At 42.1% G+C, this 23,450-nt stretch overlaps 1 protein-coding gene and 1 long non-coding RNA gene across 2 annotated transcripts in view; one reads left to right on the forward strand and one right to left on the reverse strand.

The window, feature by feature from the left end:
* Positions 1–1,740: 1,740 nt before the first annotated feature.
* LOC129845111 (uncharacterized) lies at positions 1,741–14,929 on the forward strand. The gene is made up of 2 exons (XR_008758030.1): positions 1,741–1,871; positions 14,552–14,929. It is a non-coding gene; the product is annotated as an uncharacterized LOC129845111 (long non-coding RNA).
* A 1,392-nt stretch (positions 14,930–16,321) lies between these two features.
* Positions 16,322–23,450, reverse strand: part of dnai1.2 (dynein, axonemal, intermediate chain 1, paralog 2) — a 32,557-nt gene continuing 25,428 nt past the window's right edge. The window contains exon 20 of the mRNA XM_055913116.1: positions 16,322–16,794. Coding sequence (XP_055769091.1) covers positions 16,693–16,794 — 102 coding nt within the window. The 3' untranslated portion in view covers positions 16,322–16,692. The remainder of the gene's footprint in view (positions 16,795–23,450) is intronic.

A 23,450-nucleotide genomic window follows, 5' to 3' on the forward strand; every position in this document is an offset into this window, starting at 1 on the left:
GATCTCAAGATGTTAAATTAAGAGAAAAATTACTATAAAAGTTGACATAACAGAGTTGACGATTTTATCCTAAATCAGCCATAACTGTTACGCGGAGTGGAACAAGGGAACCCAAGAGCAGACTCAGACGAGAAGACTAGGATGATGTAACCAAGGTATTTATTGAAACATAGGGGGGAGATGGAGTGCAGGTCAGGGGAAGCTCGGGCGGGTTGCTGGAAACCAGGTGCGGAGGCTGAGGCTGGAGCGAGAGGGGTTGAGACAAGGTAAGCAGGTCCGTAGGGGAATCCAAGGGAGTAGTAGAGCAGGGAATCCAGGACAGAGTAGCAGGATGATGAGACGTGGGACTGGAGACAGGGACCAGAGTCAGAGCGGGCAGAACTGTAGCGGAAAACAGCGTCAGGCAAGGAAAACAGGCACGACAGAATAACAGGATCTGAATAGTAACAAACGGCTAGAACCGTAGACTGACTGAGCAGAGATTACAATCTGGCAGCGTGGAAGTGGCAGGGCTGAGTATTTGTAGAGGTCTTGATTATGGAACAGGTTGCAGCTGGTGGGGATCTGCTCTGACTCCAGCACACCTGTCTCCGCCCACACAATCACACACACAGAGAGATAGAGAGAGATAGAGATAGAGATAGAGGGAGAGAGGGAGGGGGAGAGAGAGAGAGAGAGAGAGGGAAGGAAGGGGAGAGAGTACTGGGGGAGTGGCGGCAGGTCAAGGAGACACAGGATGATCAGTAGAGGGTGTTGCTACCACAGCATGCATATTAAAATGTATACAATATTTTCCTCAGAAACTGCCTTGCCTTGCAGAGTATCTTGCAGCCAAATGCCACATATCCCCATTCAAAAGGGAAAATGTAATTAAAGGACATTGCATGCTTCTTTTCATTGGCTCAGTCTCTCCGGCTATGTTCAATTGAGATTGCAGCCGCACACCTGACACCAAAACACCTGTGTCTGTCATAATGAAATCCAATTCCTTTTCACTTTGGTCCAAGACAAGTAGACATTTTGTATGGTTTGTAATGTTGAGTTGAAGAGAGAGGGGTAACAAGCGAAGTAGACTAAGAAACAATAGCAAATATGAAGTGAGAGGGCCTTATTTGTGAGGCCCTCTCGGTCCTTGTCAGGGATGGGCTATTGCAGCAGACGACCACACTGGTTCCACCACTATCAACTAAAAACATGAAGAAGCGGCTCCAGTGAGCACGTGATCACCAACACTGGACAACTGAGGAGTGGAAGAACATTGCCTGGTCCTACAAATCCCAGTTCCTGTTGCATCATGCTGATGGCAGAGACCATGGCCCCATCCTGCCTGGTGTCAACGGTACAGGCTGGTGGCGGTGGTGTAATGGTGTGGGGAATGTTTTCCTGGCACACGTTAGGTCCATTGATACCAATTGAGCAACTTTTCCTTTTCTTGTAATATTTAATATTTTAATTTAACTTATTCCCCTGTTTTTTTCTGACAACAAACAAAAAACATACATAGACAATTGAGCAATGTTTCCATGCCCCGAATAATTCAGGTTGTTCTGGAGGCAAAGGTGTGTCCAACATGGTACTAGATGGGTGTATATTTGAACGAAATGTTCTTCTAAAACATTTTTATATGTTTTATAAGAACACTTTCATTTTGAAGAGGAGCTTTTATTTTGAAGAGAAATCCAGAAATTCCCTTACATTTTCTGGCTTAACATGTGACAAACCATGTGACTGAGAGTAGGTTACAGGCATTTCACTGCGCAGACTGGAGCCAGACAGTCCCTGTGTCAAGAACAGTTGGCATTTCATCTGCTTTGCTTTGAGAATGAATTCAGATGCCTATCCCGAGAAGAATCTGCATCTGTGTTCAAGAGGTAGGCTATGTGCTCTTTGTTTTATTCTATTTTTGGTCTCCCTGTTCGGTTTAGTTGTCTGATAGTAAATTGATTATATTCCAAAGGCTGTAGTGTAGTGGGTTGAGAGATAATGCCTGCACACATGCTTATCAAATGCAATATTTACAGCTGTTCAATGGCATTTTATTCTTCAAGAATATAAGTTAAAGCTTCATAATGGTTACACCTGTCTTATCCTATCATAACCCAGAGTATTGATAGAAATATATGGTTTTACTCCATTGTTTGCAAAAATTAACAATGTCTTTGTAAAAAAAAACGATAGTTTCCAAAAAATAAAGTCTAATTTCATATCAAATGTATTCGTCAATATGCTTCGTAAACAACAGGTGTAGATTATCACAGTGAAATCCTTACTTATGGGCCCTTCCCAAGAATGCAGAGAGAAAGAAAATAGAGAACTAATAGAAAAGTAAAACATAATAATAAAAGTAATAATAAATGCATAATGAATAATGATAACTTGGCTATATACACGGGGTACCAGTACAGAGTCGATGTGCAGGGATACGAGGTAATTGAGGTAGATACAGTTACATTCGGAAAGTTTTCAGACTTCTTGACTTTTTCCACATTTTGTTACATTACAGCTTTGTTCTAAAATGGATTAAATAAAACATTTTCCTCATCAATCTACACACAATACCCCATAATGACAAAGCGAAAACAAGGTTTTTAAGAAATGTTTGCTAATTTATTACAATTAAAAAACAGAAATACCTTATTTACATAAATATTCAGACCCTTTGCTATGAGACTCGAAATTGAGCTCAGGTGCATCCTGTTTGGATTGATCACCCTTGCGATGTTTTACAACTTGATTGGAGTCCACCTGTGGTAAATTCAATTGATTGGACATGATCTGGAAGGGCACACACCTGTCTATAAAAGGTCCCACAGTTGACAGTACATGTCAGAGCAAAACCCAATCCATGAGGTTGAAGGAATTGTCCATAGAGCTCTGAGACAGGATTGTATCGAGGCACAGATCTGGGGAAGGTACCAAAAAATGTCTGCAGTATTGAAGGTTTCCAAGAACACAGTGGCCTCCATCTTTCTTAAATGGAAGAAGTTTGGAACCACCAAGACTCTTCCTAGAGCTGGCTGCCCGGCCAAACTGAGTAATCGGGGGAGAAGGGCGTTGGTCAGGGAGGTGACCAAGAATCTGATGGTTACTCTGACATGTCTCCAGAGTTCCTCTGTGGAGATGGGAGAATATTCCAGAAGGACAATCATCTCTGCAGCACTCCACCAATCAGGCCGTTATGGTAGAGTAGCCAGATGGAAGCCATTCCTCAGTAAAAGGCACATGACAGCCCACTCAGAGTTTTGTCAAAAGGCACCTAAAGACCCTCAGACCATGAGAAACAAAATTCTCTGGTCTGATGAATCCAATATTGAACTATTTGGTCTGAATAACAACCATCACGTCTGGAGGAAACCTGGCACAATCCCTACGGTGAAGCATGGTGGTGGCAGTATCATGCTGTGGGGATGCTTTTCAGTGGCAGGGACTGGGAGGCTAGTCAGGATAGAGGGAAAGGTGAACGGAGCAAAGTACAGAGAGATCCTTGATGAAAATCTTCTCCAGAGCGCTCAGGACCTCAGACTGGGGAGAAGGTTCAAAGTTATCCCAGTCAAGCATGCATTTGACTTGCTGAAGAGGAGACTGCAGTCAGACTCCCCCACATGCAACAATTGAACTGAACATGGCTCTGCAAAGTAAAGAGTAAAGACTGAATGTCATGACGTATCTAATAAATTAAGATATCAAATTAGGTTACAGCCTTGCAAGCTTGATGTACTTATTTAAGCCTGCGGGGTAAACGTAGCCTTGAGACTGGCAATGTGAGACTAGAGCAGGGCTCTCCGACCCTGTTCCCGCAGAGCTACCATTCTTTAGGTTTTCAATCCAACCCTAATCTAGATCACCTGATTCTAATAATTAGCTGGTTGATAAACTGAACCAGGTTAGTTACAACTGGGGTTGGAGCGAAAATCTACAGGAGGGTAGCTCTCCAGGAACAGGTTTGGAGACCCCTGGACTAGAGAGACCTAAACTGAGAGTGACTTAGACCTTGGGAATCATCTCAGATGAATGCCCAGGCCAGTCGTGCATCAACCCCCCCCCCCCCTGCTGACACAGATGGTTCGTTCTTCTGCCTTCAGGGTGAAGAAGGGGTGGTTTGTTGTTGTGGAAAATTCTACGTTCCATGCTTGAGCAATATTCCCGGTTTCTGCTAATGCATCTGCTGATGTAATAATGTCTCCAAATATGAATGAATCCCAATTGTATTTCCTTGATTCCTCGCTTCTTCTCTCCTTGCTTCCTTCTCAAAACGCATTGGAGAAGAACGTCAGAGGGGAGGAACCTTGGATCTTCTCCTCCAATGCATTTTGAGGAGGGGCAAGGAGAGAGGAATCAAGGAAATATATCACCCTAAGACCAATATACATGCTATTATGAATGATTAAGTGGTAGTCCCTGTTTCCAACCAGTCATTTGAGTGACGTTGTGTTTGGGGTCAATGCTGGGCAAGAGGATAAGCTGATCTTGTTATCGTATGAGACATAGTCATCTATTCAATGTGCTTAATTAAAGACATTGAGTTGAGTATTGTATTTATATTGATTTCAATGTCATGGATCAGTGAAGCAGTGAAAGAAAGAGGTTCAGAATCACTGTTCATTGCCTCTGCGTGGAATGGAAACAAAAGAGCGAAAGACCAGTTTCCCGTTACCTCAGCACATCACAGATTTGTTTTCTATCGAAGGAAGTTAATGCAATATTAGGTTAATAAACAGTATTGAATTCATCATTCAAAATGCAATACCAGAGAGTGCAAACAAATATGCCTGAATGCATTGCTCTATAAAAATGACTTCAAATATGAAACACCACTGGCACCAACCCACTGAGGTATCGATGTGGCATGCCTTTAAAAACAACCAGTATTTAGTCTGACATTTTGTGTGCATCCAAAATAGCACCTATTCCCTATTTTGTGCCCATAGAGCTCTGGTCAAAAGTAGTGGACTATACAGGGAATAGGGTGCCATTAGGGACGCATAATTTGTGTTGCTCAACATTCTGACCATGTATACTGCTACCATATACAGCCAAACCGTGCTATGTTTTCTTTTTTCTCTCTCTGACATACGATCCACAGTCCCGGAGGCAATGTGTTCTGCCTGTCTGATGTGCTCCGTAGTACCCCCAGGATTTACAAGACGTTTGTTATTTGTCCTTTTAAAGCTTGACTTTGAGCAGCGACAAAATGGAAGTCAAGCTTAGTATGCAGGCTTCATAACAAACAGAACAGCTGCCTTATGCCCCGATGTTACCGTTAATGTTACTCTTACACCATTTATAAAGATTACAACACCAGTCGTAATACAGTGACTTGACTCAAACTCTTTAGCTCTGTGAGGAGCATACATCCTCCACAAATGTTTTAATAATAAATAATACATACAGTTGAAGTCGGAAGTTTACATACACCTTAGCCAAATACATTTAAACTCAGTTTTTCACAATTCCTGACATTTGATCCTAGCAAAAATTCCCTGTCTTAGGTCAGTTAGGATCACCACTGTCACGCCCTGACCATAGAGAGCCCTAGTTTCTCTATGGTGTAGGAGGTCAGGGCACGACTAGGGGGTATTCTAGTATTATATTTCTATGTTGTGTTCTAGTTTATGTTTTCTATGTTGGTGTTTTGTATGAATCCCAATTAGAGGCAGCTGGTAATCGTTGTCTCTAATTGGGGATCATATTTAAGTAGATATTTTTCCCACCTGTCTTTGTGGGATATTATTTTGTGTTTGTGCATCACGTAGTCATGTGCCATTGTTCGTTTATTTGATTTATTGCTTTGGCTGATGTTTCACTTTTGGAATAAATATGTGGAACTCAATATCCGCTGTGCCTTGGTCCCGTTCTTACGACAACCACTTTATTTCAAGAATGCGAAATGTCAGACAAATAGTTGAGAGAATGATTTATTTCCGCTGTTATTTCTTTCATCAAATACCCAGTGGTTCAGAAGTTTACATACACTCAATTAATATTTGGTAGCATTGCCTTTAAATTGTTTAACTTGGGTCAAAAAGTTTCAGGTAGCCTTCTACAAGCTTCCCACAATAAGTAAGAGGAATTTTGGCCCATTCCTCCTGACAGAGCTGGTGTAACCGAGTCAGGTTTGTAGGCCTCCTTGCTCACACACGCTTTTTCAGTTCTGCCCACCAATTTTCTATAGGATTGAGGTCTGGGCTTTGTGATGGCCACTCCAATACCTTGACTTTGTTGTCCTTAAGCCATTTTGCAAGTATGTTTGGGGTCATTGTCCATTTGGAAGACCCATTTGCGACCAAGCTTAAATTTCCTGACTGATGTCTTGAGATGTTGCATCAATATATCCACATAATCTTCCTACCTCATGATGCCATATTCTTTGTGAAGTGCACCAGTCCGTCTTGCAGCAAAGTACCCCCACAACATGATGTTTCCACCCCCGTGCTTCACGGTTGGGATGGTGTTCTTCGGCTTGCAAGCCGAACATAACGATGGTCATTATGGCCAAACAGTTCTATGTTTGTTTCATCAGACCAGAGGACATTTCTCCAAAAGTACAATCTTTGTCCCCATGTGCAGTTGCAAACCGTAGTCTGGCTTTTTTATGGCGGTTTTTGAGCAGTGGCTTCTTCCTTGCTGAGCAGCCTTTCAGGTTATGTCGATATAGGACTCGTTTTACTGTGGATATAGATACTTTTGTACCTGTTTCCTCCAGCATCTTCACAAGGTCCTTTGCTGTTGTTCTGGGATTGATTTGCACTTTTCGCCCCAAAGTACGTTCATCTCTAGGAGACAGAACGCATCTCCTTCCTGAGCGGTATGACGGCCTGCGTGGTCCCATGGTGTTTATACTTGCGTACTATTGTTTGTACAGATGAACGTGGTACCTTCAGGTGTTTGGAAATTGCTCCCAAGGATGAACTAGACTTGTGGTCTACAATTTTTTTTCTGAGGTCTTGGCTGTTTTCCTTTGATTTTCCCATGACGTCAAGCAAAGAAGCACTGAGTTTGAAGGTAGGCCTTGAAATACATCCACAGGTACACCTCCAATTGACTCAAATTATGTCAATTAGCCTATCAGAAGCTTCTAAAGCCCTGACATCATTTTCTGGAATTTTCCAAGCTGTGTAAAGGCACAATCAACTTAGTGTATGTAAACTTCTGACCCACTGGAATTGTGATACAGTGAATTATGAGTGAAATCATCTGTCTGTAAAGAATTGATGGAAAACTGAATTGTGTCATGCACAAAGTATATATCCTAACCGACTTGCCAAAACTATAGTTTGTTAACAAGACATTTGTGGAGTGGTTGAAAAATTAGTTTTAATGACTCCAACCTAAGTGTATGTAAACTTCCGACCAACTGTAAGTTTTAAATAAGTATTAAAGTGACCTCCACTAGAAGAACCAAATACTTACAGTGGTCAAAAGCCTTTGATTACTTCTACACCACTGTTATTCAAACCTGGTCCTGGGAACCCACAGGGTGTGCAGTCATTTATTCCAGCCCACGACTAAAGCACCCCACTCATCGAATCGACTAGTCATCAAGTCCTTGATTTTTAGAGTTAGGTTTGTTAATACTGGGCTAAAACAAAAGCTTTCCTGCCCTGTGGTTCTCCACCATTGAAGAATGCTGTTCTACCCTCTCTCTGCAGGGAGATGCTTGCTCTTACTCAGCCTCAGTGGTTATCACCAGCTCCCGTGTCCCACTTCTTTGGAACTTGCAGAGTCCTTCCTTCCTGCCCACGCGTTGGCAGACAAAGCGCCTATCTGCTGTGCATGTCCTTCCCACATTCAGGCTGACACACATAGCTGACTCTGATCTCAAGGCTGCCTGCCTGGGTATTGTGAGGTGTCTGCGTGTTTATCTCCCTGGAAATGATTTTGCCCTCGTCTGTCATATTCATCACTAGAGTCTCGTTATTCATAGGCAAGGTTTGTGTGTGCGTGCGTGAGTGTGTGCGTGCATGCGACGGGCTGTCTGTACAGAGGCATTTTTGAAACAACATCCTCAACAACAACATTTACCAACTTGGTGGGAACTATTCCTGGCAAACCTTATAGTCTAAAAGTGGTCCAGCTAACTACTGTTAATGTCTCGGGCACTCAGATCCACTCCACCGAGCCCATGTCTGGGTTTCACTCACAATCTCTCTCTCTCTCTCTCTCTCTCTCTCTCTCTCTCTCTCTCTCTCTCTCCTCTCTCTCTCTCTCCTCTCTCTCTCTCTCTCTCTCTCTCTCTCTCTCTCTCTCCTCTCTCTCTCTCTCTCTCTCTCTCTCTCTCTCTCTCTCTCTCTCTCTCTCTCTCTCTCTCTCTCTCTCTCTCTCGCTCTCTCTCTCTCTCTCTCTCTCTCTCTCTCTCTCTCTCTCTCTCTCTCTCTCTCTCTCTCTCTCTCTCTCTCTCTCTCTCTCTCTCTCTCTCTCTCTCTCTCTCTCTCTCTCTCTCTCTCTCTCTCTCTCTCTCTCTCCATGGTTCATATCGCTTCTGACATATTCTGGCTAACCCCTCCCTGGCCACCTCTCCCATTGGAAGAGGATTTGGAGAGGCCTGCAGTGCCAACTTGCCTTCTTTATCTCTCTGTGCAGTGTTGCAATGGGACAAAGAGTGGGAGAGTTGAGAGGAAAAGAGAGAGATTGAAAGAGAGAGATTGAAAGAGAGAGGAAGAGCGAGATAATTCTACATCCATATCCACTTCCATAACCTGATGATCACTGTCCTTCTGTAGGCTATGCCTTTCTATCAGAAGGTGTAACTGTTCAAGAGATTGAATGTAAGCACACCCACCTGTTTAATTCACCTGTTTGTATCCTGTACAATGGATTAAAGTGAGCTAAAATAAATAAATGTATGCTTCTTTTGTGGATATGCTCCAACTCCTTACCACCTCAAATTAATCCTTTTGGAAGTTTTTCTTGGTGATTCCTTCTCATCACCTGTTTAATTATCGGTGCATCCTTTGCCAGCTCTGCAGGAATGACCACCCCAGGTGATTACTGCAGCTGCTCTCTTCTGTTATTGACACACACACACACACACACACACACACACACACACACACACACACACACACACACACACACACACACACACACACACACACACACACACACACACACACACACACACACACACACACACACACACACACGCACACACGCACACACACACACACACACACACAGCAGAATCTTCTTCTGCTGCTACTAGAGTCAGAGTAGACCATCATTTTGCTACAATGTGGCATGGATTAGGGCTAACTCTGCTCTATCCCGAGCCATATATTTAAATATATAGTGCGTTCGGAAAGTTCTCAGACCCCTTGACTTTTTCCACATTTTGTTACATTACAGCCTTATTCTAAAATGGATTCAATCATTTTTTCCTCAACAATCTACACACAATACCCCATAATGACAAACCAAAAACAAGGTTTTTAGACATTTTTGCAAATGTCCATTTTTTGAATTGTATTTATGTAAATATTCAGACCCTTTGCTATGGGACTCGAAATTGAGCTCAGGTGCATCCTGTTTTCATTGATCATCCTTGAAAAGTTTCTAAAATTTGATTGTAGTCCACCTGTGGTAAATTCATTTGATTGGACATGATTTGGAAAGGCACACACGTGTTTATGTAAGGTCCCATTGTTGACAGTGCATGTCAGAGCAAAAACCAAGCCATGAGGTTGAAGGAATTGTCCGTAGAACTCAGAGACAGGATTGTGTCGAGGCACAGATCTGGGGAAGGGTGCCAAAACATTTCTGCAACATTGAAGGTCCCCAAGAACACAGTGGCCTCCATCATTCTTAAATAGAAGAAGTTTGGAACCACCAAGACTCTTCCTAGAGCTGGCCGCCCTGCCAAACTGAACAATCGGGGGAGAAGGGCGTTGGTCAGGGAGGTGACCAAGAACCGATGGTCACTCTGACATGGCTCCAGAGTTCATCTGGGGAGATGGGAGAACCTTCCATTAGGACAACCATCTCTGCAGCACTCTCCACCAATCAGGCCTTTATAGTAGAGTGGCCGGACGGAAGCCACTTTTTAGTAAAAGGCAAATGACAGCCCGATTTGGAGATTGCCACAAGGTACCTAAATGACTCTCAGACCATGAGAAACAAGATTCTCTGGTCTGATGAAACCAAAATTGAACGCTTTGGCCTGAATGCCAAGCGTCAGGTTCGGAAGAAAATTGGCACCATCCGTACGGTGAAGCATGGTGGTGGCAGCATCATGCTGTGGGGATGTTTTTCAGCGGCAGGGACTGGGAGACTTGTCAGGATCGAGGGAAAGATGAACGGAGCAAAGTATCGAAAGATCCTTCCAACAGGACAATTTTTTTATTTATTTTTTTATTTAACCAGATAGGCCAATTGAGAACAAGTTCTCATTTACAACTGCGACCTGGCCAAGATAAAGCAAAGCAGTGCGACATATACAACACAGAGTTACACATGGAATAAACAAACGCACAGTCAATAACACAATAGAAAAGTTTACATACAGTGTGTGCAAATGAAGTAAGATTAGGGAGGTAAGGCAATAAATAGGCCATAGTGGCGAAATAATGACAATTTAGCAATTAAACGCTGGAGTGATAGAAGTGCAGAAGATCAATGTGCAAGTACATATACTGGGGTGCAAAGGAGCAAAAAAAAAAACAATATGGGGATGAGGTAGTTGAGTGGGCTATTTACAGATGGGCTATGTACAGAAGCAATGATCTGTAAGCTGCTCTGACAGCTGATGCTTAAAGTTAGTGAGGGAGATATGAGTCTCCAGCTTCAGTGATTTTTGCAATTCGTTCCAGTCATTGGGAGCAGAGAACTGGAAAGGCAGCCAAAGGAGGATTTGGCTTTGGGGGTGACCAGTGAAGTATACCTGCTTGAGCGCGTGCTATGGTTTGGTGCTGCTATGGTGACCAGTGAGCTGAGATAAGGCGGGGCTTTACCTAGCAAAGACTTATAGATGACCTGGAGCCAGTGGGTTTGGCGACGAATATGAAGCGAGGGCCAGCCAACAAGAGCATACAGGTTGCAGTGGTGGGGGAAGTATATGGGGCTTTGGTGACAAAATGGATGGCACTGTGATAGACTGCATCCAATTTGCTGAGTAGAGTGTTGAAGGCTATTTTATAAATGACATCGCTGAATTCAAGGATCGGTAGGATAGTCAGTTTTACGAGGGTATGTTTGGCAGCATGAGTGAAGGATGCTTTGTTGCGAAATAGGAAGCTGATGAACCTAAGCACAAGTCTCAATGTCCTTGAGTGGCCCAGCCAGAGCCCGGACTTGAACCCAATCGAACATCTCTGGAGAGACGTGAAAATAACTGTGCAGCCAAGCTCCCCTTCCAACCTGACAGAGCTTGAGAGGATCTGCAAAGAAGAATGGGAGAAACTCCCCAAATACAAGTGTGCCAAGCTTGTAGCGTCATACAGAAGAAGACTCGAGGCTGTAATTTCTGCCATAGGTACTTCAACAAGGTACTGAGTAAAGGGTCTGAATACTTACGTAAAAGTACTGAGTAAATGGTCTGAATACTTGTGTAAATGTGATATTTCAGTTTTTTTATTTATAAATTAGGAAACATTTCTATAAACCTGTTTTGGCTTTGTCATTTTGGGTTATTGTGTGTAGATTGATGAGGGGAAAAAAAATATTTAATCAATTTTAGAATAAGGCTGTAACATAACAAAATGTGGAAAAGGTCAAGGGGTCTGAATACTTTCCGAAGGCACTGTATATGATCCGGCTCTACCACATCCCTGTTTAATAGTGGATAGGTGTGAGTATCTGTTTTACAGGAACGGTCGGTAGGTGTGTGTATGTCCGAGCATGCATGTGTTTGTTGCACAATAGATTATCTTTGTATCTGAACCTCTTTTCTTCCTCATCTCTCCCTCCTAACTCTTTATTTGTATCCTTTGGTAAAATCATTTTTCTTCCTGCTTAGTGTTGGGGTGTGCCCTCAAGGCAGGGTGAAAATTGTGTCACTTCTTGAAATATTATGTTGTTGTTGAGGTCCGTAAGCAGGAAGTTGCCCCACTGTGTATGATGATGTCATGGGAGTCTACCGTTAAACTTATTCTGAAAACTGCACTCCATGCATCTACCTGCCACTATTATCTAGCCATGGAATATCTGCTAAAGCCTTTCAAGCTTGCCATGAAAAATGTACAGGTTAACAAAATAGGGTTGTCACGATACCATACTCGCAAAATCGTGGCAAGGAAAAAAAAACATGAAGAGGACTAGATTTCCTGAGAAAAATGTTGGAAACAAGCATCCTTACGTTGTCCCCAAGAATTATGTTCTTTTTCCAAGCTACAGTGGCTTGCAAAAGTATTAACTCCCTTCATATTTTTTCTATTTTGTTGCCTTACAACCTGGAATTAAAATGGATTTTGGGGGGGGGTTGTATTATTTGATTTACACAACATACCTACCACTTTGAAGATGCAAAGTAAGACAAAATAAGACAACAGAACTTGAGCGTGCATAACTATACACCCCCCAAAGCCAATACTTCGTACAGCCACCTTTTGCAGCAATTACAGCTGCAAGTCTTGGGGTATGTCTCTATAAGCTTGGCACATCTAGCCACTGGGATTTTTGCCCAACTGCTCCAGCTCTTTCAAGTTGGATGGGTTCCGCTGGTGTACAGCAATCTTTAAGTCATACCACAGATTCTCAATTGGATTGAGGTCTGGGCTTTGACTAGGCCATTCTAAGACATTTAAAATGTTTCCCCGTAAACCACTCGAGTGTTGCTTTAGCAGTATGCTTAGGGTCATTGTCCTGCTGGAAGGTGAACCTCCGTCCCAGTCTCAAATCTCTGGAAGACTGAAACATGTTTCCTTCAAGAATGTCCCTGTATTTAGCTCCATCCATCATTCCTTCAATTCTGACCAGTTTCCCAGTCCCTGCCGATGAAAAACATCCCCACAGCATGATGCTGCCACCGCCATGCTTCACTGTGGGATGTTGTTCTTGGGGTGATGAGAGGTGTTGGGTTTGTGACAGACATAGCGTTTTCCTTGATGGCTAAAAAGCTACATTTTTGTCTCATCTGACCAGAGTACCTTCTTCCATATGTTTGGGGAGTCTCCCACATGCATTTTGGCGAACACCAAACGTGTTTGCTTATTTTTTTCTTTAAGCATTGGCTTTTTTCTGACCCCTCTTCCGTAAAGCCCAGCTCTGTGGAGTGTACAGTTTAGTGGTCCTATGGACAGATACTCAAATCTCCGCTGTGGAGCTTTGCAGCTCCTTCAGGGTTATCTTTGGTCTCTTTGTTGCCTCTCTGATTAATGCCCTCGTTGCCTGGTCGGTGAGTTTTGGTGGGTGGTCCTCTCTTGGCAGGTTTGTTGTGGTGCCATATTCTTTCCATTTTTTATAATGGATTTAATGGTGGTCCGTGGGATGGTCAAAGTTTCAGATATTTTTTTATAACCCAACCCTGATCTGTACTTCTCCATAACTTTGTCCCTGACCTGTTTGGAGAGCTCCTTGGTCTTCATGGTGCCGCTTGCTTGGTGGTGCCCCTTGCTTAGTGGTGTTGCAGACTCTGGGGCCTTTCAGAATAGGTGTATATATACTGAGATCATGTGACACTTAGATTGCACACAGGTGGACTTTATTTAACTAATTATGTGACTTCGGAAGGTAATTGGTGGCACCAGATCTTATTTAGGGGATTCATAGCAAAGGGAGTGAATGCATATGCACACACCACTTTTCAGTTTTTATTTTTAAGAATTTTTTGAAACAAGTCATTTTTTTCATTTCAATTCACTAATTTGGACAATTTTGTGTATATCCATTACATGAAATCCAAATAAAAATCTATTTAAATTACAGGTTGTAATGCAACGATATAGGAAAAACGCCAAGGGGGATGAATACTTTTGCAAGGCACTGTATAGCACACAATATTTTACATACAGTAGGTTTTTTAAAGGACCAAAGAATGGGGTCTGCTTCGTGTTTTCCTTTTTGCCCTGGAAAATCAGGTATTGTAGTATCACGATACTGGTATAGTGACAACCCTAAAAAAGATGTGCTAAATATAAATGTGTAAGAATATATGTACAGTATGCCTGCGTCCCAAATGGCACCATATTCCCCTTCATAGTGCTTAACAATATGTCCGGCACATAGTAGTAGTGCACTATATATGAAACATGGTGCCATTTGTGATGCCCTCTATGTAAACAAATGTTACCTAATACATGCTTGATGATGCTTTTCAAGAACATTTATAGGTATGCAAATGTTAATTAGGAAGAAACGGCATAAGAGCAGCTTTACAATTTCACTACTCATAAGCTGCATTCAGAACATCAGCATGTGGTATGTCTCAGGGATGTAAAGTTGCTGAGTGGATAATTTACAGATAAGGGAGCAGATGTTACATGTAAGTGGGACAAAACAAGCAATACGGAATGTCTAAAGGCTACAATGAAGAGACTGCATTGTGCATCAAAAATATATCTGTTTTCTCACAGGCTTTTTTCTCTACCTCCTAACATTTCTCAAATGTTTTCTGTTGCAGGGCAACCACTGTAAAGCCAACCTGCGGAGAGCCGTCCGCCTCACACACATGTCCAGGATGTACCGACATCACTGTGGATCATCATCATGGAGAGCCAGCTGCAGCGGTTTGACCCTTGGGGTCCTGATGACTGGGCCCTGATTGACTCTGAGACATAGCAGGGGCAGTGGTGAAGACTTACTCCAGACAAAATAGAAAGAGAGATTTGAGAACTATAGGACATAAAAACATCTCTCCAATATACAGTGCTGTATCATTAGAAGACATTTCATTTTTTGTTCAAGTAAATCGACGGTTGAATTACATTTTTTCCCCAAAATGAAAGCATAGACTGCTTCCTGGGACTGATACTTTACTCTAATATATTCATATTTTAAAGGTTGTTCTTCATTATTACAAGAATGAAAGCGAAGATGAAGCCTTGGAGCAAGTTAAAAGCTTAAAAGCAGTTGTTACATTTTTGATGGGGAGCCTGAGTCGAGGAACTATATATATATATTTTAAATGACATCATACTGACATCATCTGTCCTGCACAAGTATCACAACATCAAGAGCTCTAGAATCATTCTAGTTGTCGCCAGTCTACCCACCCACAGATATTTGAATACATTCACACCATATACTCTTACTCTGAGTCTACAGTTAAAGAGAGCCCACTCTAGTGTTGGGTGACTCGTTTCAGTTGACTCGGCTCCTGTTTGGTTTGTGTCATGGAGTCCGGGGAGAGACTGGGGCTGTCCACGGCAGCTGTGGTGGCCATCGCCTGCAATGCCCTGGTGGCCATCCTCCTCCTCGTCCTCTTCCTCATCATCTACAGGGCCTGCAAGGTGCCCTCCAGCCAGGAGAGGGTGCCAGTGCTGGCTGTTCCCGCTGGGCAGCCACAACAGAGCAGCGAACACAAGTACTTGCTGACCTCCTGACTGGCAGCTATAGAGAGTGAGCACCATAGCGTATATTAAATGCTCAGGGAGGTACTGTATAGTAGAGGAATAGACTGATCCCCTGTATAGTAGACCGAATAGACTGATCTCTACTAGCCAACTGGCGCCAGACAAATTGGCTCTAACTGCATGTCAACTGTCAAGCAGACAACACTCACTGTTTAAGTATAACTATTCCTCTTAAATTCAGCAGCGGAATGAATGAAACAACCTGTAACAGTTAAAAATGTGTCTCAGAGACAAGTTGGCATCAATAACTCAACTGTTATAGTCCGTTTTGATCTTCTTGGTCCTTGATAGTACTGACATGCATAACGAAATGCAGGCATAAATGTGTTATACACACACACACACACACAACCTAGTGAGGTCAAAGACACATGGTTTAACACAAGGTTAATTCATGTGGAGTCAAAGAGGCTAGAACCTTGAGTGTCTGAGGACTGGACCAGACTTCTCCGAAGGACTGGACTTCTGCAAAGCTTCTAAATGCTTCTCATTTCAGACATTTTCTTGCAAAGAAAAACAAGCCTGTGTGTATTGACGGCAACAGCAGGCTGTGTGGAGGGTGTGTCATGGTCACTCATACATAGCAGTGGTCTGTGAGCGAAGCATACCAAGTGTTATGTAAGGAGCTTAGAGGCTTTGTTCGCTTTGTCCTCTTAAAATGTGGTCCTCTCAGTACTAACCTCCTTTGGTACAGTGTCAATGACAGCCCACACATTGTTGTCGGACAGCACTCCTACAACTCCTATTATGTGACTTGTTCTGACGAGGACATAGCATCTCTTCCCCCTCACAACAAAAATAACAAGACCTGCCAGACATTGGAATGATAAATATTTTTTATGAATATTTCCAAACAAACTGAGCTACTTTGTTTTCCAAAACAAAAAAATATATCCCAAAGCTTGAGTGGTTTTGCCGCATCAGGTAAAGGAGACTTTGCTGGTTGCACAATGACTATCTATATGTTTAGTATAGTGCACAGCGCAAGAGTGAGAAAAACAGTAGGCTAGATTGCAGATTCAATAGACAGCACTGTACTTCAACATGGGAAGGAACGGTGGCTTTAGTATCGCAGGTTTAGAAGACATAAGACAGTAGGAATAAGGCATGAATGGTGGTGGGTTTATAACTGGAGAGCAGTAGTAAAAATAGTGGGCGACTAGAGTCCTGCATGGTGTTGTCATAGTTTCTAAGCATTGCTGTTCTCTGGCTCCCGCAGTAAACTCAGCAGCTTCTCCATCTTGGCGATCTCCACCTCAGGCCCCTTGGGCAGCTCCTGACCCTTCTTCTCCTGGAGAGAGACACAGTAGCACACATGTCAAATACCGGAGGGGAAACAACTTGACCTTAATGAAGAAAAACATACACTGAAAACAAGCTGGGAAGGAAGGGATGATAAACAAAGACAAGATAAAAGACCTGGAGAAATGCAATCCAATAAAAGCCTTTCTTTCCGGAGACTAAGAAATTAGAAAAAGGCAGACTTGCAGAGCGTGCAACTTCCAATATGGAATGTGTTATTGGCAGTTAAAACTCATCCATTGTTGACTTCAAACGTGGCCAACAAGAGGTAAAGGAAGCTGTCCAACATGGTGTCCGGTGGTAATGTGGCCACCTGGCACTTCTCCCATGCTGTTCTGGAGGTTCATCCTTTCTCCCTGGGAGGACATCAAGTACCTCCTCCTTATCTGAGATCATCACTATGGTTACCAACCTAGCTGATGGAACACTGTGTATCCGGGGGTGAGACTTTAACCGAATTAACATCCTTTGGATTATTTACTTGAGAGCGCTGGTTATTTTCAGCGGTCATTGCCCAACCTTGCTAACTGGTAAGGACTAAGGAATTGTATGATTCAATCCAACATGCATTGCGGTACATGTCATGCACAGAGTGCTTTAACACTCTTGAAAAACACTAATGCTGTTTCTATAAGTTGCAAGGTAGAAGTGCGAGGACAGGTGGGCAGACCGGACGTAGTATCTTAATTGGTGCAATTATTAAAATATTCCCCTATCTGTTTAAATATGCCCCCTCTCTCTGTTTAAGGCATTTTATCATATCTGATAGATATGGGAGAGAGAGAGAAAGCTGAATGGGCAGAGATGATAAGTAGTGGAGTGAGATTCATCTTTCTCCACCCAGCCCATTCCTGTTCCTGCTGCCTGCTCCACCCCTCATACAACATCACTATACTATATTATAGGGATCCTCAAAGCACACAGGGCTGGGCTGCAGAGTGTTATAGCACAGAGACCTTCACACACACACAGCAGTTTAACATGGTGGTCTAATATTGAATTTATGGAAATTCAGTGACAGAGCGCTGCAATATTCACAAACAACAAAAATATATTTTGCAAAACTGCTAGAGATGACTTGATGCTGTAGTGGATGACTTGATTTAGGCAGTGGTACAGTGAGTAGATAGCTGACTGGCCTTGAAAAAATACATTTAATTCATAACCTTGTTTAGAAAGCTTTTACTGAGGGGGAGCTTATCTTGTCGGCATGCATGGGACAGAGATCTTCAAATCATGGCACTTGTCCTACCTATTTCAATAGGATTTCTCTCAATGCCGAGAGGTTACGCATATAGATGAGACCCCAGTGCTGCATTGCAGACTAATTAACACATAGGCTCCTAAATCAGGGGCTTGTTCAGGAGGGTGCAACGTTACAGGACATGCAGATAGATATACTGTAGAACAGTGGTTCTCAATTGGTTTTGCCTCGGAACCCAAATTTAACCAGGTTGTCTCAGTCGCAATCCAATATTCACATTGCGAATAATGTTTTGCCAAAATGCAAGCTGGAAAACTATTTTTGATGCTATATTGATAGTAAACGTACCAATTATATGACAACAGTCAAACATTTTTCATTGTCAATAATTCAATTTTGCCAATATTTTTTATGAAGAATGTTAAGGTCACTGTTTGTGATCACAAAATCAACCAAATCCGCTAAATACCGCTGCTAATAATACTGTGATTGAAGAAAAATTGTTAAGATGTTAAATTAAATATGAAAAAATATAGGATCATTATCATGTCTACACTTGTTCTTCCTGGTTTTAGTCACAGTGGTGTAAAGTACTAAAGGAAAATACATTAATGTACTACAATAAATAGTTTTTTGGGGTACTGTATATGTAAAAATAAATAAAAATATGTACTTTACTATTTATATTTTTGACAACTTTTACCTTTACTTCACTACATTCCTAAAGAAAATAATGTACTTATTACTCCATACATTTTCCCTGACACACAAATGATTCATTACATTTTCAATGCTTAGCAGGACAGGAAAATGGTCCAATTCACGCACTTATCATCCCTACTGCCTCAGATTTTGCGGCTTCACTAAACACATGCTTTGTTTGTAAATTATGTCTGAGTGTTGGAGTGTGCCCCTGGCTATCCGTAAATAAATAAAAACAAGAAAATTTTTCATCTGGTTTGCTTAATATAAGCTATTTAGCTATTTGCAATGATTAATACTTTTAATTTTGATACTTAAGTATATTTTTGCAATTACATTTACTTTGATACTTAAGTATATTTAAAACCAAATACATTTTGACTATTACCCAAATACTATTTTACTGGGTGACATTCACTTTTACTTGAAATCAGGATAAGGTAAGACCCAGATGCAGACTGTGTCGAAGTAACAACGTTTATTATAGCAACAGAGGCAAAGGTACAGGACGGCAGGCAGGCAGGCTCAGGGTCAGGACAAGGAGGGCGAGAAAAAGAGAGGCTGGGAAAAGACAGGAGCTGACAGGACAAACGCTAGTAAGCTTGACAAACAAGACTAACTGACAACAGACAAACAGAGAACACAGGTATAAATATACAGGGGATAATGGGGAAGATGGACGACACCTGGAGGGGGATGGAGACAATCACAAAGACAGGTGAAACAGATCAGGGCTTGACACTTGGGTCACTTTCTATTAATGTATCTTTAAATTTACTCAAGAATGACAATTGGCTACTTTTTCCACCACTGTTTAGTCGTTTTCATTTAAAAAAAACGAATATACACATATATTTACAGTACCAGTCAAAAGTTTGGACATACCTACTCATTCAAGGTTTTTTCTTTATTTTGTAGAATAATAGTGAATACATAAAAACTATGAAATAACACATATGGAATCATGTAGTAACCAAAAAAGTGTTAAACAAATCAAAATATACAGTTGAAGTGGGAAGTTTACATACACTTAGGTTGGAGTCATTAAAACTTGTTTTTCAACCACTCCACAAATGTCTTGTTAACAAACTATAGTTCTGGCAAGTCGGTTAGGACATCTATTTTGTGCATGTGTCACGAGCGTCGTCTTGAAAATGACCGGACCAAGGTGCAGTGTGGTGAGCGTACATTTTTCTTTATTTTTAAATGTCGCCAACAAAAAAATAAACAACAAAAAACGAACATGAAGCTCCGTAAGGCTATACATGCATACACGAAGACAACATCCCACAACTAAGGTGACAAAACAGGCTGCCTAAGTATGATTCCCAATCAGAGACAACGATAGACAGCTGCCTCTGACTGGGAACCACACTCGGCCAAAAAAAAAAGAAATATAGAACATAGAATTTCCCACCCGAGTCACACCCTGACCAAACAAACATAGAGAAAAAAAGGATCTCTACGGTCAGGGCATGACAGCATGACACAAGTAATTTTCCCAACAATCATAATTCACTGTATCACAATTCCAGTGGGTCAGAAAATTCCAAAAAATGATGTCAGGGCTTTAGAAGATTCTGATAGGCTAATTGACATCATTTGAGTCAATTGGAGGTGTACCTGTGTACACCTCCAAATACCTTGTATTTCAAGGCCTACCTTCAAACTCAGTGCCTCTTTGCTTGACATCATGGGAAAATCAAAAGGAATCAGCCAAGACATCAGAAAAAAAATTGTAGACCTTCACAAGTCTGATTCACCCTTAGGAGCAATTTCCAAACACCTGAAGGTACCACGTTCATCTGTACAAACAATAGCACGCAAGTATAAACACGATGGGACCACACAGCCATCATACCGCTCAGGAAGAAGATGCGTTCTGTCTCCTAGAGATGAATGTACTTTGGGGCGAAAAGTGCAAATCAATCCCAGAACAACAGCAAAGGACCTTGTGAAGATGCTGGAGGAAACAGGTACAAAAGTATCTATATCCACAGTAAAACGAGTCCTATATCAACATAACCTGAAAGGCCACTCAAAAAGGAAGAAGCCAATGCTCCAAAACCCCCATAAAAAAGCCAGACTACGGTTTGCAACTGCACATGGGGACAAAGATCGTACTTTTTGGAGAAAAGTCCTCTGGTCTGATGAAACGTAAATAGAACTGTTTGGCCATAATGACCATCGTTATGTTTGACGGAAAAAGGGGAAGGCTTGCAAGCCGAAGAACACCATCCCAACCGTGAAGCACAGGGGTGGCAGCATCACTTCATGGGGTTGCGTTGCTGCAGGAGGGACTGGTGCACTTCACAAAATAGATGGCATCATGAGGTAGGAAAATGATGTGGATATATTGATGCAGCATCTCAAGACATCAGTCAGGAAGTTAAAGCTTGGTCGCAAATGGGTCTTCCAAATGGACAATGACCCCAAGCATACTTCCAAAGTTGTGGCAAAATGGCTTAAGGACAACAAAGTCAAGGTATTGGAGTGGCCATCACAAAGCCCTGACCTCAATCCTATAGACAATTGGTGGGCAGAACTGAAAAAGCGTGTTCGAGCAAGGAGGCCTACAAACCTGACTCGGTTACACCAGCTCTGTCAGGAGGAATGGGCCAAAATTCACCCAATTTATTGTGGGAAGCTTGTGGGAAGGCTACCCGAAACATTTGACCCAAGTTAAACAATTTAAAGGCAATGCTACCAAATACTAATTGAGTGTATGTAAACTTCTGACCCACTGGGAATATGATGAAATAAATAAAAGCTGAAATAAATCATTCTCTCTACATTATTCTGGCATTTCCAATTCTTGAAATAAAGTGGTGATCCTAACTGACCTAAAACAGGGAATTTTTACTTGGATTAAATGTCAGTAATTGTGAAAAATTTAGTTTAAATGTATTTGGATAAGGTGTATGTAAACTTCCGACTTCAACTGTAGTTGAGATTCTTCAAAGTAGCCACCCTTTGCCTTGATGACAGCTTGCACACTCATTCTCTCAACCAGCTTCATGAGGAATGCTTGTCCAACAGTCTTGAAGGAGATCCCACATATGCTGAGCACTTGTTGGCTACTTTTCCTTCACTCTATGCTCCAACTGATTCCAAACCATCTAAATTGGGTTGAGGTCGGGGGATTGTGGAGGCCAGCTCATCTGATGCAGCCCTCAATCACTCTCCTTGGTCAAATAGCCCTTACACAGCCTAGAGGTGTGTTTTGGGTCATTGTCCTGTTGAAAAACAAATGATAGTCCCACTAAGCGCAAACCAGATGGGATGGCGTATTGCTGCAGAATGCTGTGGTAGCCATGCTTGTTAAGTGTGCCTTGAATTTTAAATAAATCACTGACAGTGTCACCAGCAAAGCACCCCCACACCTCCTCCTCCATGCTTCACGGTGGGAACCACACATGCGGAGGTCATCCATTCACCTACTCTGCATCTCACAAAGACACGGCGGTTGGAACCAAAATCTCAAATTTGGACTCATCAGACCAAAGGTCAGATTTCCAGCGGTCTAAACTTTACTACATGATTCTATATGTGTTATTTCATAGTTTTCATGTCGTCACTATTATTCTACAAAGTAGAAAATAGTAAAAATAAATAAAAACCCTGGAATGAGTAGGTGTGTCCAAACTTTTCACTGGTACTGTATATACTATATATATATATATCTTCTTTTTTTTTTACTCAGACACATTCAAAACCTCTCTCGACCCAAATTTGTGTTCACCAGTTGAGAATCGCTGGAGTAGAAGTTACATGGATCTCAGTCATTGATGATAGGCTAGGCTGTGTATTATGTCAGCTCTAGGCTATACATTGCATGTCTATCTGCAACGTTGTGAAGGTGGTAACCGTGAATACACATTACAGGTTCATTGGTGTGGCAGTGGACAAAGGAAGAGATGGCTCTGCTGTGTCCTGGGGCAACAGATTGAGTTTTGGGCAGGCGTTTGTCTTTTTTCACTGTCAGTGACTTTGGACAGCCATGGGAGAAGGAGGGGAGAGGCTGGTTGTCACAATGCTCCTAAATAAACATCTGGAGGGTGCTGTGCTGGGAATGGAGTTGGACAGACAAATGTTTGCCCTCAACTATATAACTTGGCTTAGAACTCGGGTCTCATCAACACCAACGATTCCCATTAATGATTCATTTAGTCACTGAGAAACATCAGAGTCCAACTGTTAAATGCTCTGACGTGTACCGGAACTACAGCCGCGGCTAACCCCCAAAATGAGTGTAATTAATATGCCGTGACTTGACGTCTGATGTCCGTGTTGTCCTTTATGTCAGAGACTCCTTCTCTTGGCCTGTGGTTACTGAGCGCACAGTGATTATAAACACCACACCTCATTAGCCACCACTATCAGAGGGTACAACGGGAGTGTGACTAATGAGATGGGAACAGCTGAAGACTCCCGTGTCAAATTGTTTTTTTACTCCGTGAATTGCCCGGACCCTAACCCCCATGTTCTCCAGTGGAGCCCTCAAGAGGGAACAAGAACTGAAACGGAGAATATATATATTCTCACCACAGTACAACGATCATTTAGAAACTGATTATCTAATTAAACAGATGAACAAACAAACAACTACTTCACGATGTGCAACCAAAGCTAATTGGACAGAGTGGGGGAGAGAGAGCGGTAGTCCCATGTTGATCCACACATACTATACACATGATTCAATCAACTGTTTACATTGTACAAAGGCCTATGTGTAAGCA

This window comes from Salvelinus fontinalis, chromosome 3 (genome assembly GCF_029448725.1).
Source record: "Salvelinus fontinalis isolate EN_2023a chromosome 3, ASM2944872v1, whole genome shotgun sequence".
In the NCBI taxonomy this organism is placed as follows: domain Eukaryota; kingdom Metazoa; phylum Chordata; class Actinopteri; order Salmoniformes; family Salmonidae; genus Salvelinus; species Salvelinus fontinalis.